The 16,289-nt window shown below is 65.2% G+C and overlaps 2 protein-coding genes across 3 annotated transcripts in view; one reads left to right on the top strand and one right to left on the bottom strand.

The window, feature by feature from the left end:
- LOC113883894 (coronin-7) overlaps positions 1-16,289 on the bottom strand; it is a 53,063-nt gene that overhangs the window by 11,705 nt on the left and 25,069 nt on the right. For both annotated transcript variants that reach the window (XM_027528037.1, XM_027528039.1), the window contains exon 9: positions 16,174-16,256. In XM_027528037.1, the coding sequence (XP_027383838.1) occupies positions 16,174-16,256 (83 nt within the window). The remainder of the gene's footprint in view (positions 1-16,173; positions 16,257-16,289) is intronic.
- Positions 1,506-12,213, top strand: VASN (vasorin). Its single transcript, XM_027528040.1, has 2 exons — positions 1,506-1,663; positions 9,536-12,213. The coding sequence occupies exon 2, from the start codon at positions 9,545-9,547 to the stop codon at positions 11,564-11,566; it is 2,022 nt and encodes a 673-aa protein (XP_027383841.1). The 5' UTR covers positions 1,506-1,663; positions 9,536-9,544; the 3' UTR covers positions 11,567-12,213.

The following is a 16,289-nucleotide window of genomic DNA, read 5'->3' as shown; positions in this document are numbered from 1 at the left end:
CACAGGGAGCAGCAGCCACCCAGCCTCAGCTGACAGTTTCCGCTCAAGGCAAGTCGGGAAGTTCCATTCTAATGTGAAAGCATTGGACTTTTCAGCGTTGCCAGTAGCTTCCAACTTTGAAAAAGTCCCGTGTGAGTCAAATGAAATACACTTGAGGGCCTGCACACTGACCTAGGAGCGGACATTCAGGGGTTTGCAAGGCACACCCCACATCCATATAAAACAACAAAAACGAGGGGTGCAGACCTCTGTCCATCCTGGAAGGCGGCCCTGTGGGGGGAGAGGTCCTGAGGAGGAGCAGAGCTGACAAGGAAAGTCTGGGAGGTCACTGTTGTGGCTGAATCCCGCTTAGCCCTGCTAGAGACTAGACACGGAGGCCGTCCTGCCTTCTGGGGGCCATCAAGTTCTTCAAAAGCCACTCAAACCGCCCCCCCTCCCGAACTGGTGTGGCCGTCTGCTGGGATAAGCCATCAGGCCCCCCGAGATTTGAGCTGGCCCAGCCAAAGGCGCTGGCTGCAGGCTGGGCTGGATGGGGTGGTGGGTGTCCTGGAGCCTGGCTGCAAGTCAGGAGCTGAGCTGGTCCCCAAAGGCTCCAAGGCACAATTCTGACCACAAGTGCCGAGGGGGTGGGGTGGGGGGGAGGGCAGAGCAGAGTGTTTTCCTGGAAGCCTCCAAGGCAGGGGATTTTTCTGGACTAGTCCAGCCCCTGGCACCCTCCCCTTCTGCCCCATCAAAGGGCCACTGTCAGCGGCACTCAGGCCCCACCTACTGACAGTGAGGCCCAACCTGGCGCTTCAATCCGGCATCCCCCAGCACATCTGGCCTTTACGCTGCCAGTATCTGTGGCTGGTGTGTCACATTCCCTTCCTGTGTCTCAGCCCCTCCATCTAAGACACAGGGAAAGCGGTCCAGAGCAAAGGTCGGGCAAAAGGACCCCAGGACTCAGATTTGGCATATCAAGGTTGTGCCTATGAGGCTCGGAGAAGGGCTGTGTGTGTGTGGCCTCCCAGAAGTTCTTGAAATTGGGATTAGCAACCAACAACAGCACACTTAAAGAGATTTCACCTAAAAATGCAGATTTCCAGTTTTCCCTGAAAAATCGCAAGTTCTGGCAGGCTGGGACAGGTCATCGGGGCTGCCCTCCCTAGGTCTCGAGAGGCTCTGGGCAGGTTGGGGGGCATTCCTTGAGTTTAAATCACCTGCCTGGTGTGTCCTACCCCATCTAGGTTTGGAACGCTTGGTCTCAGTCGATATTCGCTCTTTTTTTTTTTTTTTTCCACAAAACACAGGGGTTTGCAAACTGGACCGGGCTGGACCGCGGGACTCCTATGACTCTCTCCCGGTCGCCTGGTCGGGAGGGCGGCCGGGTGAGGACCAGCCTGCCGGGCCTGAAGACCCTTTCGGCCAGGAGAGGAGGCGGGTCTCCGCCGGCTCCGCCCCGGCCAATTGGGGGGCGGCCCCGCCCCCGGCAGCGGCGGCCCCGCCCCCCGGCTCTTAAGGCGGGACCCGCCTCGGGCCAGGCGACTCCGCAGCCCGAGCCCGGGGCAGGGAGAGACGGACGCCGACTGCCTCAGGATCTCGCGATTCGGGACCCCGGTAGCCGGGCTGGGAAGCACTGAGGCCGCGGCACGTCCCGCCCGGCTCCCGCCGCCGCCGCCGCCCGGTGAGTGTTTGCTGGGCTTGGGGGCTGCGGGGTGGGAACGCAGGGCGCCCCGGGCGGGCTGTGCACACGCGCCGATCACGCGCGCGGACCTCCCGCCACCGCCTCCCCCCACCACCACCCCCGTCCGCTGCGCGCACACGCACCCAGGGCGGGCACGCGGGCCCCCAAGTCCTTGCAAGATCACCTGGGCCAACTCGCCGTGCGCCCCAGCCCGTCCCCCTATCTGGTAGTCCTCGGGCGCCGACAGCTCCACAGCCCGGGGTGAGGGCGCGGGCGCGCGCGCGCGCGTACGCGGCTCACCGGCCTGCGGGGCTGCGAGCAGACGAAATAAACACCCCCTCCCTCGCTTCCTCCTCCCACGGCTGGGCCCTCCGGCATGACCAGTTTTATGAATCAAACCCCTTTGAGGGGCTGGCTAGGACAGTCTTAGGTTACTTCTACCTCCTGGAGTGACACAGTCTGGTTCTGGTCACAGATAACCCCCAACCCCGATCCCCGCCCCCCTGTGCAGATCCACGGCCTGGGCTCGGCGCTGAGGGCCCCTGTCACTCAGGGCAGAGCATGGGGGCCACAGGCATGCAGCCCCATTGGAGCCGGGTATGGACCTTACCTGGCCGGCCGGGGTCGTACTCCAGGTATTAGGCTGGCCCATCTCTGCCTCTTCCAGGGAAGGGGCTTTGCTCAGGCTGAGAACCCAGTGGCCTGGAACCAGCCTAATCTATTGTGTCCCTGGGCTGGCAGCCCTGGGGCCTGAAGGCTGCGAGGTCCCCTGTGGTCACTGGCAGGCCAGCTGATTGGTGCCAAGCATTCTGCCTCACCCTCATTCGTTAACGATTACCACACCAGGGTCGCTGACTACCCCTCCCGTTGGGGTTGAGGGGTGGAGTGTGAAAGGTGGGAAGGAGGAAGTGGCCCTGAGGGTCACTCTGCTCAACTTCTGCACCAAGGGCAGGTGAGGCTCCGGACGGAGTGTGGCACCAAGACCCAGAGCCCCCCCTCTCCAGGCCAAGAGCCTCCAGGGCCGGGGGCGGGGGGGGACTCAGCTAAATCTCGAGGTCCCATCCCACTAGGCTAGACTTTGGGCATTGGGGACACAGAGGGGTGGCTGGGCAGGTGACCTCCGAGTGGGGTCAGCAGGTTCAGCGGGCCATGATGTCCAGTACGGGCCCAGCTGTTGGCAAGGCCCAAGAGGGCTGAGGCAGGCAGGCGCAGGGGGATGGGAGAGCAGTCTCCTGAGTTTGCGGTCTTCTCCCAAGGGAATCAGCCCCCAGAGCTTCTGTAAACAGAGTGTCAGAGGCAGGAAGAGGGCTCTGGTAATGAGCAGCCCAGCTGGATTCCCTCCAGACCATTATCTGCCCCTCCACCCCCCGGTCCAGGGAGGATGAGCACACGCGTGCCAGGCTGGGGGCCCGGGCACTGACTGTCCCTACCTCCTCTGGCCTCCTGCAGCTGCAGACTGGGACCTGAGGGTCCAGAGAGTCAGCTTGGGTGGGTGGCCCAGGGCAATAGCTGGTATGGCACCACGTTCTCCAGACCCTGGACGTGGAGGAGGAGGGGTTCGACATGATAAAGTCCCTCAGACAGTGCCCACACCTGTGCTTGCCCCAGGCAGATGTCCCCAGGGAGATGCCCTGGGCAGGAGAGGGGTCCTGACCACCTCCACTGGTTGGGGAGCTAGGTCAAGTCCCAGGTAAAGAGAGCTGAGTCCTTGTGGGGACTTTTAAGTGGACGCCACCCCTGGGCCAGGCAGCTCCTGAGATCAGGGGGGCAGGGTCTCAGCTGGGCCCTGGAGGCAGCTCCCACCTCAGCAGGCCAGCCAGCCAGTTCTTCTAAGTGACCGGAGGGAAGGCTGGGTGAGCCCTCTGCCCACAGAAGCAACCCTGACACTGGCAGGCCCTGAGCTCATGGGAGGGACAGCAGTGCCACTTTACGGGGTTAATGATCCCTCCTGGAGCCCCCCTCAAGTCCCCTCCCTGGGCCAGGGAGCCCAAGGCTCTGCACTGCCAAGAAAACCAGCTCCCCTCACTGCTGTGGAATTTGAGAGTTCTTGGAGAAGGGGGAGGGCGTGTGTGTATGTGTGTCTCAAAGCACAGCCCAGTGGGTGTGTGTCTGGTGTGGGCATGTGTCTGCGCGCGCGCGTGACCGGAGCACGGCTGTGTTTAGGGGCAGGCAGGGGTGCCCTGAGGGGGGGCGGGGGCTCGGCCTCCTTCCTTTTATCGGTTTCCACATTCCAGAGGCAGCCGGACTGCTTTCTCTCAGCTGGCTGGGCCGCCTGGCCGGCCAGGCCCGTGGGCCTCCCCCGCGTTTCCTCATTCCAGCCTCCCCGGGTATGAGGAGGCTGGAGCGGGTACCCCACACAGGCACCAGGCCACCTTAGGACTGGAAGTGGGGGCAGGCGAGGGGCCAGTTTTTTCCTAAGGTGGGAGACAGCCCCCACCAGTCTCCTCCCGGGGAACGCAATAAGGCTCTGACATTCCTTGGAGGCTGCCTGAGAGATTTAATTAAGAAGGAAGGAGGGAGCTGGCCTGCGCTGAGAAGAGGCTGCGGTGGCCCTGGGGCCCACATGGGCAGCAGTGAGAGGTGAGAGGCAGGGTCGTGGCCCGCCCCTCGACCGACGCCACCTGCCCACCGATCAGCTCACAGACCCTGCAGAGGGCCACCTCTGCGGCAGGGTGACCAAGAGCCCCAGGCATGAGGGCATCAGAAGAGCAAGCGTCCCTCTGGGGGAGGGGCTTCTACCTCCTTCTCACACCCCGTCTAGGCTGCACACAGCCTGGGCCCAGCTCACTTGGGGCTGGTGGCCTCCCTTGGTGACTAAGGTCTGTCTTCCCCTGGCAAATTCAGGGTTAATTGCAGGGTTAGGGCCCTACCTGATGGGTGTCTTGGCCCTGGGTGGTGACAGGGCGGTGAGGAGGCCCCGTCTCTGAGCCCAGCCCCGGTGGCATCATACTGGCACGTGCCGATGGTGGCATCTGGACCAGCCCATTCTGAGTTGGGCCGCAGGTGTCCTGCAGGGTGGCACCTGCACTGACCAAGAAGGCGCGTCCTGCTGCCCCGAGGGCTCCCTGGAGCTGGCAACTGGCCTTAGTCACTGGTTTCCCTCCCCTGGGCTGACAGGTCCGGTGGCTGCCAAGTCACCCACAGTGCCCCAGACGGCACCCACCCAGAGCCAGCAGCTCCTGCCGTGGAGTGGGGCGGGGAGGGGGCCCGGCCCGGCTCTTCCAGTGCTGCCAGCTCAGGGATCAAGGCTTCCGGGGACAGGGAGACAGGCTGCCATACAGACTGCCTGCCTCGGCGACCCTCTGCCCGAGGATCTGTGAGGCCAGGCCAGGCTAGGCAAGGAGACCCACCCACCCAAAGAGCTTCTCTGAAACACAACTCTGCCCGGTGTTCACCCCAGAAAATCTTACTAAATTGCCTGTGGGAGGGCTGGGTCTGAGCACTAGAACTTTTCTAAAGCTTCCTGGTGATTTTCAATATGCAGCTGGAATTGAGAAGCCCTACAGGTGGGAGATGGAAGGGAAAGGAAGGGAAAGCACCCGGATGAAGTCGTGGTGTGGTGTGTCGGGCCCTATCCACAGCAAGAATAGAACCGGCTGGAGGTGGTAACACCAAGAGTGGTGGGCCCACCCCCCCACTGGCTTAATCACAGGGCAGGGCGAGGACCCCCCCACCCTCACCCCAAGGGCTATCTCTGGGGAACCTGAGGCTCAGTCCCCTTGGCCCCATCCACCAGGGCCCAGGATCGAGACCCCTGCCTGCTGGGCCAGGGGCTGCTGCCCGCTAGGGATGGGGAGGCGGGTGGACCCAACCCGGACCTGGAGCCTCCTCAGACACGTCAGCGAAACCGGAGCCAGCCGTCCTGGCTGCCGGCACAGTCTCGCCTGCCTGGGGGGTTGGCAGACTCCCGGGCTGGGCTACTGCCAGGCCCGGCCGGCCGGCGTTGGGAGCTGCGGGGTCAGAGCCACAGCCCAGACCCTGGGTACCCACTCTGAAGCGTCGGGTGCAGGAAGGGCGTGTGCCCACTGCTGTCTGCCTGTACCCACCCCTGCCCACTGAATAGGCACGGAAGATGCTCCAGCCTCAGGTCTGGAGCCTGGGTCCGCCCACTCGCCAGTCCTGCCTGACCCAGGGCCTGTTGTGTGAGTAGGTGCCCGCAGGTGTGTCCCATGCTAAGGGGTGGGTGGGGACACTCTGGGTCCCTGAGAGCTGAGATGACCACATTCTTACTCACAGAGTCCCTCCTCCTGCTCCCCACCCCCCATCACATGCTGAAGTGCCAGCCAAAGGACAGCTCACTTCCCCCCACCCCTCTGTAGAACGAAAGACGCCCCCAGCACCGCCCCAGCCTGCTTGCTCCAGCTTCTCCCACTTTTCCATGCCCAAGCACGGTGGGCAGCCCGTGTGTGGAGGCCCCACCCTGGGCCCACAGGAGCCTTGTCTGTGCTGAAATGTATGCATCATGGCTCCCCCACCCCACGCGTGCAGAGGTTTCACGGGTGACACCCTCAGTAGGTAATGTTTACCGACCCACTTATTTAGAAACCACTCAGAATGTTCTCCAAATACAAACTAAACAGCCCTGAGACACAGGGGCTGTACCCACCCCACACCCCCTGCTTTACAGATGGGAACTGAGGCGAAGGGCTGGGGCCAGGCGGCCAGTACAGGCAGTTGGACCCCAAAGCCCCACCCCGGCTCGGTCCCCTGGTGGGCCCCGTAGTGGGGCCAGGCCAAGGCAAGTCCATGAGGAGTGGGCAGGCCCTGGACACTCTGCCCCCAACCCCAGGGCTGTCGCCAGCACCCCCACACACCCTCTGCAGAGGGCGAGGTCCCACCGCCCTGTTGGAGTCAGCAGATCAGATATCAAAGCCCAGGCCCCTGGTCCTTCAGAGCTGCTGAAATTGCAAGGGCCAGGGCAGCCGTGACCCCGGGGAGACGCTCCCGCCCCCAACGCACACACACACACACCAGCACGCGCCCAGACAGGCGGAATCGCTCCCAGAACTTGTTAAAGGAACTTCCCCATTTCAAACAAACAGGAGGACATGGAACCACAACCCCGGGTGCTCAGAGCCAAGTCCAGGTGAAGCAGGGCTGGGGAGACACAGTCCACAGGTGAGGAGGGAGCTCAGAACGTGTGTAGGGGCGGAACTGGCCTTAGGCTGCCCCACCACCGCCCCTCCATGGTCAGCCTTTACCCTCTGGGGCCCTCTCATTGGTTCCTGGTGGCAGAGCCCCCAGAGCTGACTGCCCTGAGATGTCACCTTCCCAAGCCTCAGTGCCAGCTGCTCTCTGGATGGGGGAAGTGGGGTTCAGGTGAAAACACTAAGCCCTGCACCTCAGGGCTGGGAGGCAGGGTGGCTGCTGCCTGTGGGGTCTCCCCAGCAGAGAATGCCACCCCCTACCCTCCGCCAGCTCGGCCAGACAGACCCCCAGCATCCCTGCCTCCCCCCGCCCAGGAGGACTTCAATGATTAAAGGGCCAGCAGACTATAGAGGGAAGCTGAGTCTATGCCGGACCTCTCCTCAATGCAGAACGGGAAACACACCCAATATGCATCTCAGGCCCCCAGAGACTGTGCCTGGCCTCTCGGTGCCAAGCACCCCAGCCCTGGGAGGTGTCCTTTCTGAAATGCCCGGGTGGACAGACGGGGAAACTGGGGTGCTGAGAGGAGCCTGCTGTTTGTGACCTCACACCTCGAATGCCCCTGACCCAGGGCTGCCAGACTGGAGTGTGGGGCTTTTAGCTGTGACCTTGTGTAAGGCCCAGGGGGAGCTGAAGCTGTAGGGGTGGCCGGGCTGGCTGTGGGTAGGGAGCCCCCTGTCCCCGAGCCTGCCTACTCCCGTCCTGACCCTGCTTGCCCCCTGCCAGGAGGGCGACTTCAAGGGGAGGTGGCTCACCCCAGACGCGGGTGAGGGGGCGGGGGTCGCTCCCAGCACATCTGGTGGCCAGGCCGTACCCGCCCCTCTGAGTCAGTACGGGTGGAGCGGGCCCAGGCGGGGGAGGAGGCTGGGTGCGGCCCAGAGCCCCCTGGGGACGGCGCCAGCGGGGCCCCGGCGCGCCGGGCCTCTGGGTTCTGGCCGAGCTTCCCCCAGTTCACTCAGCAGAGATACTCTCTGGGATGCGGGGAAGCAAAAGCCGACGCGGCCACCCCTCTGGGAGAGGACTGCAGGACCTAGAGAGCACAGACCAGGGCACAGGCCAGGGTCAGGCCTCCGGAGGGTGGTCATCAGCGTTAACGACCGAGGGGCAGAGGGGACCCCGCAGGTGGGCGGCTCTAGGCAGGCCCAACCTGGTTACGGGCTTTTACCCAGAGCTGGCCCGACACCATCGCGGCCTCTGGGGGACAACCTGCCCCTCCTGGACTCAGGTCCAGGATCCCACGACCCCAGAGAAGGCAGCCTGATGCATGGCAGTGGGCAGCATGCCGGCCGGGGGGGCCCTGTTACCTGCGTGGCTGGAAGGCTGGCCAGTGTGCGGGAGGGGAGGCTGAGCCTCAGCACAAAAGGCCCTTGTGTGAGCTGGAGACACCTGGAGGGGACGTGTGCCGGCCTCTCAGGGGGTCTAGGGGCCCACAGGGCGGGGGGACTGCTGCTAGGGTGGCCCCCGGCTCCCCGCAGAAGCCTAAATGAAGGGGGCCCATGCTGTGGCCCCATCCTGTCTCAGGCAGTTCCGGCTACGAGTGGCAGCTGGAGCCGCTAGGAGAGCTACCCCAAGGGCAGGACTGGGCCCCGCGTCAGGAGGGCAGGCCCAGCCGCACCTGGACGTGGTTAAGGAGCTGGGCTCCAGCTCAGATTTCCTGGCGGCGTGAAGGCAGCAAGTGCCTGTGCCTCCAGGAGCCCCTCTTCTGTCATCTGGGATCACGGAGAACAGCTCCCACCTGGAGGAGCTGCTGGGCGACGCTCGGTGCCGCTGGTGCGTGGGGACGGCGGCTGCTGCTCCCGTGCCACACTTGGCCCAGAGTGCATCCTGAGAAATGGCGGGGGATCCACTCTGGAGCATCTCCAGGCTTGGTGTTCTCTCTGGGGACACCACGCAAACCTTATCCCCCAGCCTGCACCCTGGGCCACTCCAGGGAGGCCAGAGCCCCCCACCTTTAGTTCTGTCATCACGGCTCAGAGATGGGGGGCCTGGAGGCCGAGGTTCCCTGCCTCCCCCTCCCCAGGAACTCTCCTGCTGGCTGCGTCCTGGGCAGGTCTGACTTCGCAAGTGGAAAAACACCGATCCCATAGTTTCCACATGAGGTCTTCCTGCTGTGGTCTCTCCTCACTTGCAGGACACGGAGCGTGGCGGCGGCGGCCGGGGGCAGCCAGCTTCTCTACTTACGCGCTCGGCCGCCTGCCCGCCCGTCTCTCCCGGATGCTGCGGGAGGGGCTGCCGCTCCAGGACCTGCATTCTCCCTCCTTTCCCGTCTGCCTCCGCAGAGATTTTTGTTGGGGGGGTGTTTCGGGGGAGGGCACAGGGCCTGATGCTTTTTGACCAACACGTATTCTCTCTGAGCCGCAGAGAGGCTGGAGGGCTGGAGCTAAGGGGAAGGGGGGCAGCTGTTCGTGGTCTCTGAGCGTTTGGGGGCTGGGCCCCCTCTGTGTGCGTCAGTCAGCCCACCGAACCCTGGTGTCAGCGCAGGAAATGGCAACTGATACCATGATGAGGCCACGTGACCACTCAGAGTCACATAGCAAGGGAGTGACGGGGCAGCGCCAGGAGCCCGGCCCCGGCTCAGGGGACCTGACTCACAGCTCCTGTGTGCTGTCGGGTCTGAGGGTGGGGAGAGGACGGGGGCTGGGAATTCCCCTCCTGACCCTTCCTGGAGTGGCTGTCCCCTGTGGCCCCTGACTCACGGTCTCCCGCTTCCCTCTCTGCTCCCAGGGACCAGAGATGCACTCCAGGGCCCCCCTGCGCCTGCTGCTGCCGCTGCTGCTGCTTCTGCCGGCCCTGGGGCCTGGGGTGCAAGGCTGCCCATCTGGCTGCCAGTGCAACCAGCCACGGACCGTCTTCTGCACCGCCCGCCGGGGGACCACCGTGCCTCTGGACGTGCCGCCCGACACCGTGGGCCTGTACGTCTTTGAGAACGGCATCACCACGCTTGACGCGGGCAGCTTTGCTGGCCTGCCGGGGCTGCAGCTCCTGGACCTGTCGCAAAACCAGATCGCCAGCCTGCCTGGGGGGGTCTTCCAGCCACTGGCCAACCTCAGCAACCTGGACCTGACTGCCAACAGGCTCCGGGAAATCACCAACGAGACCTTCCGCGGCCTGCGCCGCCTTGAGCGCCTCTACCTGGGCAAGAACCGCATCCGCCACATCCAGCCTGGTGCCTTTGATGTGTTCGACCGCCTCCTGGAGCTCAAGCTGCAGGATAACGAGTTGCGGGCACTGCCCCCGCTGCGCCTGCCCCGCCTGCTGCTGCTGGACCTCAGCCACAACGGCCTCTCGGCCCTGGAGCCCGGTGTCCTGGACACTGCCAACGTGGAGACACTGCGGCTGGCCGGCCTGGGGCTGCGCCACCTGGATGAGGGGCTCTTTGGCCGCCTGCGCAACCTCCACAACCTGGACGTGGCCGACAACCAGCTGGAGCGCGTGCCCCCTGCCGTCCGGGGCCTACGGGGCCTGACACGCCTGCGGCTGGCTGGCAACACCCGCATCGCCCAGCTGTGGCTGGAGGACCTGGCCGGCCTGGCGGCCCTGCAGGAGCTGGACCTGAGCAACCTGAGCCTGCAGGCCCTGCCGCACGAGCTCTCCACCCTCTTCCCCCGCCTGAGGCTCCTGGAGGCTGCCCGCAACCCCTTCAACTGCGTGTGCCCCCTCAGCTGGTTCGGCCCCTGGGTCCGGGAGAGCCGCCTGACCCTGGCCAGCCCTGAGGAGACGCGCTGCCACTTCCCGCCCAAGAATGCCGGCCGGCTGCTCCTGGACCTCGACTACTCAGACTTTGGCTGCCCGGCCACCACCACCACGGCCACAGCACCCACCACGAGAGCCCCTGTGCAGGAGCCCACGCTCCCGCCTTCCAGCCTGGCTCCCACCCAGCTCCGCCCCACGGAGCTGGCCACTGAGGCCCCGAGCCAGCCACCTCCCGCGCCCCCCACTGCGGGGCCTGTGCCCCCGCCCCGGGACTGCCCGGCGTCCATCTGCCTCAATGGGGGCACCTGCCACCTGGGGGCGCGGGGCCACCTGGAGTGCCTGTGTCCTCAGGGCTTCACGGGGCTGTACTGCGAGGGCCGGGTGAGGCCAGGACCCAGGCCCAGCCCCGCCCCGGCCACACCGCGGCCCCTGCCCCTGGGCATTGAGCCCGCCAGCCCCACGTCCCTGCGGGTGGGGCTCCAGCGCTTCCAGCAGGGCAGCGCCGTGCAGCTGAAGAGCCTCCGCCTCACCTATCGCAACCTCTCGGGCCCTGACAAGCGGCCGGTGACGCTGCGGCTGCCCGCCTCGCTCGCCGAGTACACTGTCACCCAGCTGCGGCCCAACGCCACCTACTCCATCTGCGTCCGGGCCCTGGGGGCTGGGAGGGTGCCTGAGGGCGAGGAGGCCTGCGGGGAGGCCCGCACACCACCGGCCGTCCGTTCCAACCATGCCCCGGTCACCCAGGCCCGCGAGGGCAACCTGCCGCTCCTGATCGCGCCCGCCCTGGCCGCTGTGCTCCTGGCCGTGCTGGCTGCCGTCGGGGCAGCCTTCTGTGTGCGACGGGGGCGGGCCGCTGCAGCTGTGGTGCAGGGCAAAGGGCAAGTGGGACCCGGGGCTGGCCCCCTGGAGCTGGAGGGGGTCAAGGCCCCCCTGGAGCCAGACCCCAAGGCATTGGAGGGTGGTGGGGAGGCCCCAACTGGCGGGCTGGAGTGTGAGGTGCCGCTCATGGGCTACTCGGGGCCTGGCCCACAGGGGCCCCTCCCAGCCAAGCCCTACATCTAAGCCTGGGAGGGACGGACCGCCAGGGCCGGGCCCTCGGCCCCGCTGGGACCAGCCAGGGGGTCTGGTTCCTGCTGCCACATCAAGGAGCCTCTCAGATCCAGACCATGAGGACACGTCAGGACCCGGGCTGGGTGACCACAGCACATCCCGTCCGTCTCTGGACCTTGGTCTCCTCTTCTGTGAGACCTGGAACCCAGGGGATGACCCTCTAAGGGTCCCCCTGCCCGAGTGTCCGGAGAATGGTGTCACCTCGTCCTCTGCAATGTGCAGCCCCTGGGGTGGGGCCGGCCCGGCTGTGTGCTGGTAACACAGGCCTGGGGCTGCCAAGCCCCACACCCCAAGGAGACTCTGGGGGCCCGTGAAGAAAGCCCCCGGAAAAGAGAGCAGAGGGAGAATGGGACTGGGGATGGGGGCGGGTGATCCTGCCTCGGCCCTGGAGAGCGAAGGAGCAAAAGAAACTGGAAAGAAAGATGCTTTAGGAACAAGTTTCACTTTTGTTTTTTTTTTTAATGTATTTATAAAGATCTTTTCCCATTTATTCTGGGAAAATGTTTTTCAAACTCAGAGACAAGGACTTTGGTTTTTTTTTAAAGACAAATGATGATATGAAGGCCTTTTGTAAGAAAAATAAAAGATGAAAAGAAGCAGCACGTGTGTTTCTCGGCACGGCCCCAGGGTACCTGCGCGGAGGCGGGGTGAGGGCTTGTAGGGTCGGCCTAAAGCGGGGAGCTGGGAGCCGGGACCCCGCTTCCCAGCAGGTGCAGGGCCCCAGTCGGCATGCCCTGGGCTGTCCAGCTCATCTGAGGTGCCCTGTCTAGCCTCCCAGGGAGACGGGACCAGGTGGGAGCAGGGAAGGGAGAGGGGCCACTTCAGCCTCGGGGCAGGGGAACGCTGAAGGCAGCCTTCCCCTCCCCAGGCCCAGTTTTCTCCCAGCAGGAGCTGCCAGGCTCCTGGGAGAGGCTCGCAGCAGACACAGACCCCCAGGGGTCCCTCCTCAGGGACTGGTGTGACCAGCAGTGCACCGCCTGCCCTCCTCTGGGGAGGGGTGCCTTGAGCTATGTCCCCCAGGCCCACGACGGCCCTGGACCAGGTGGGGTCAGCCCTGCCTATGGCCCCCTGGCCCCTCCACGTGGGCTCAGGCAGGGAGACCCCAGCCCAGCTTTCTGCTCCAGCCACAGAGACGAGGCCGTGGTGGAGAGAGCGAGGTCCTGAGTGGCAGGAACCCCGTGGGCAAGCAGGTGGGGTCCCAGCCAGGGCTGCGAGGGGCGGCACCCACAGGCAGGAGGTCTGCTGACCCGAGACTCCCCTCTACTCTCTGCACTGGGGGGGTACCCAGGTTTCCCAGAAACCCTGGACTTTGAATGTTTTCCTGGAAGCCACCGGCCGAGGCGGGGCAGGACCAGGGAGGCTGTGCACAGCCCTGGCTGGACCAGGCACTAGGAGCTTGGGGAGAGGAACCAACACAGACACAGACACACGCCGCCACCTTTTCCGGTCACCCTCTGGCGAGAAGGGAGGTGGCCCTGGGGCCACGGAGGTCCTGCAGAGGCCCGCGCGAGCTTCCCCCAGGCCCCTGCCCACCGCCCTACACAGGTTGTGGCCCCCTGGCCCCTCGGCTCACCCTGGCGGGAAGGAGGCGGCCCGGCCAGGCCTGCGGAGCAGGCCCTGTGGCTCTGGGCGTTGATGTCAGCGCCGGCCACGCGAGGCTCTGGATTCAATTATCGGCTGCAGAGGGTTCTGGCGTGAGCAAGGCGGAGGCAGGCGGGGGGCCGCGGTGGGCAGAGGGACTGGGGTGGGGCCCTCCCCCTGAGGTGGCGGCGGCGGCGGCGGCCCAGGTGGGTTTCCTGTAGGCCTGGGTCCCATTAGCGGAACGGCTCTGGCGAGGCCGGCCCTCCCCTCTGGCGGCCCCGTCAAAGGGGCCATTGTGGGCCTGTGGGGTGCTGCTCAGCGCAGTGGCTGCTGAGGGAATGTTTTCGCTGCAAAGCTAAACCTGGCGAGTGGGGAGGCAAGGGGGGTGGGTGGCAGGGCCTGCAGGAGGCAGGCGGGGCACTCATGCCAGCCCCCCGAGAAAAGGTTTTTGGGCCTCCCATCAGAGGAGGGGCTGGGAAAGGAAGGGGGGACTGGGGACCGAGTAGGGTACGCAGCCAGGAGGCAGCCGCGACCCAGGGTGACCCTGGGTGGGGAAACACCAGCCCCCGACCGGGTCCTCGAGACCCCGGGGCTATGCGTGCCCTTCAATCCTTCTAAGGAGGGGCTCCCGGGCTGCCCACCGCAGAGCCGACACCTGCTTCCTGGCCCTCAAGGGGCGGTCAGCCTCCTGCCTCCAGGAGCTGGGAGGGGCCGCAGAAGCTCCGGGCCTCCAGGGAACACGCTGGGATGTGGGGTGGGTGCCTCTGGCCAGAGCATGCTCCCAGCCTCCACCCTTATGCTGGCTCCCGGGGTGACCTCAACAGAGAATTGATTTCTCTGGCTTCAGCTTTTATGCACTGGTAACATCTGGAGAAAAACCTCCATTAGTCTTCAGCCGGGGCCGGTAACTGCTGACTGTTCACCCAGCCTAGGGGCAGGGCACCCGGGACAGGTGGTGTTTCTGCCTCTCCAGGGCCGGAGTGTGAGCTGCTAGGTCAGCCCCAACGGTAACCCCCGCCTCCACCCTGCACAGGAAGTGTGGGGTGGCCGTCTGCCTGGGCCCAGCCTTAGGGATAGGACCTGCCGCCCCCGGGGAAGGGCACAGGTGGGAGCAGAGACAGAGACCCCTGGGAGGGTGGGGCCCTGGGTCCTCCCTGGGAGGGGGGCAGGCAGGGGCATGTGCCTGACCCCTCCCTGGCCTCCTGTGGCTCTTACTGTTCTACCCAAATGAAGGTGGAAAATCTGTAAGATAAAGAAAACGAGCGGGTGTGGTGGAGGCCTAGGTGATGCCCGCAGCTGACACCCTGCACGATTCCCACCTTCAGCCCAGTCAGTAGCCCCCGATGTCCCAGGGGGTCCCTGTGGGGTTCTGGCTTCTGGGGAGCCTGGGGGTAGGGGGCCCACCAGCTCTCAGGCCGGCCTGGAGGCTGGCATGCAGCCTTGGCGTCCACCAGCTTTGCAGAGAGCTGGAGAGTCCCAGCTCCTCTGCCAAGGGCGTGGGCCCAGTGGGGCAGCGGCCAGGACTGGGGGATGAAAGGGGCGGGACACTGGCCTGGCCGCCCATCTGGGAGTGATTTGAGAAATTCCAGGCCTCGCTGGCCCTGCGAGGCTATTCTTAACTGCTATAATTACAGGGTCAGCCTTGGCCAGTGGCACCATGGGGTCTGGGCATCGTTAACTCCCCCAGGGGCCACGCTGGGGCTGGGCGGGGGCCGCTCCTACGGGGTGGGGGTGGGTAACCAGCAGAGATCAGGGGCAGAGTCTAGAAGGCAGGAAGTGGTGGGGTGATGAGCCCTTGATGGTTAGCACGGACTCCCTTGTCCAGGCTGGGCCAGTCCCCTCCCTCTGCTGGGGGGCCCACAGAGAAGGGGGTGTCTGGCCTGGGGAGGCCTGGGGGATGAGATACCAGTGCAGCATCAGGGCTGGGGGAGGGGCTGCTGGACACGAAGCCAGGAGGCCTGAGAGCCCTAAGTCCTCTCGTGCAGGGAGGAGGTCCTGGTAGTACCCCCTGGGATCCCCATGGCCAAGAGCAGGCAGAGGCCTCATGCCCACTGTGCACTTAAAAGGAAGGTGGGGGGGCCTCACTCACCCTCACCCCCCTCATCTGCAAAACAGGGCTTTCCAGCTCCCCGTCCTCTCCCTGTGTCGTGAGAGAGGACGTGAGTGGAGGGTCTCTGCCCCGCAACCGTTTCCCCTTCCCTGGGGCTCTCAGCGGGGCCACCCTGGCAGGAGCTCCTTGGGCACTCAGCCTGCCCCCTCACGGTCCGCCCTGCTCCTGGAGCTTGGGCGGAGTGCCGCGCCACCTGTGACTCAGTTTCCCCAGGTGTAAAATGGGAGAGGAAGGGGCTGGATGGACATCCAAGGACCAAGGCCCTGTCCTGGCTCTGACCTCTGCGGGTCCCTGCCTGGGCAGGGGGTTCAGCAAGCCACCCCGAGTCAGAGCTCGGGGACCAGGTTCCGCCTCCTCCTCCCCCAGCCCCCTGTACCTGATCCCGAGCCGGCCTCCTCAGGCCCGGGCAGTCTCGGCACCGAGCTGGCTTGGCCAGGACCCCGTGGATGCCACTGTGAACCCTCCTGTATGCACCTTCAGGAGGGTGGGAGGATGAAGTGACTGCCTGCACCCTCGACCCGGCCAGGACTACCAGTGACAGCCTGGGGCCTGGGCTGGGGTCTCACTGAGCCTGCGGGTCCAAGGCCTGCCTCCAGACCCCACGTTACCCCACGTCACCCCACGTCCACCTCTCGATCGGAGCCTCGGTGTCCCAGTCCTCAGCCCCACCAGAGCACTCACAGAAAATCAAGCGCATCCCCACGTACCTTGTCCCCCACCTGCCAAATCACAGTCTTCTTCCCAAAGGCCAAAACACACTGGCACAAGCCCCCGTGCAGAAGCCTGCCCCTGACCAGCGGCGCGCATTTATACACATCACAGGGCCCTCGACAACCGCCAGCCGACCCGACGCTCCGGCCACTCCTACCTGGGAGAGGTGTCCAGGGTGAGCGAGGTGAGGGCAGCGGAGAAGAGCCGGGTGTCCCAGAGCTTGACTTCACGCTCTCGCATCTGCAAGGAGGGGCAGAGAGGGGCTCAGAAGGG

Source organism: Bos indicus x Bos taurus, chromosome 25 (genome assembly GCF_003369695.1).
Source record: "Bos indicus x Bos taurus breed Angus x Brahman F1 hybrid chromosome 25, Bos_hybrid_MaternalHap_v2.0, whole genome shotgun sequence".
In the NCBI taxonomy this organism is placed as follows: domain Eukaryota; kingdom Metazoa; phylum Chordata; class Mammalia; order Artiodactyla; family Bovidae; genus Bos; species Bos indicus x Bos taurus.
Note: the sequence above shows the minus strand (reverse complement) of the source record. Positions and strands in the feature narration are given on the sequence as shown.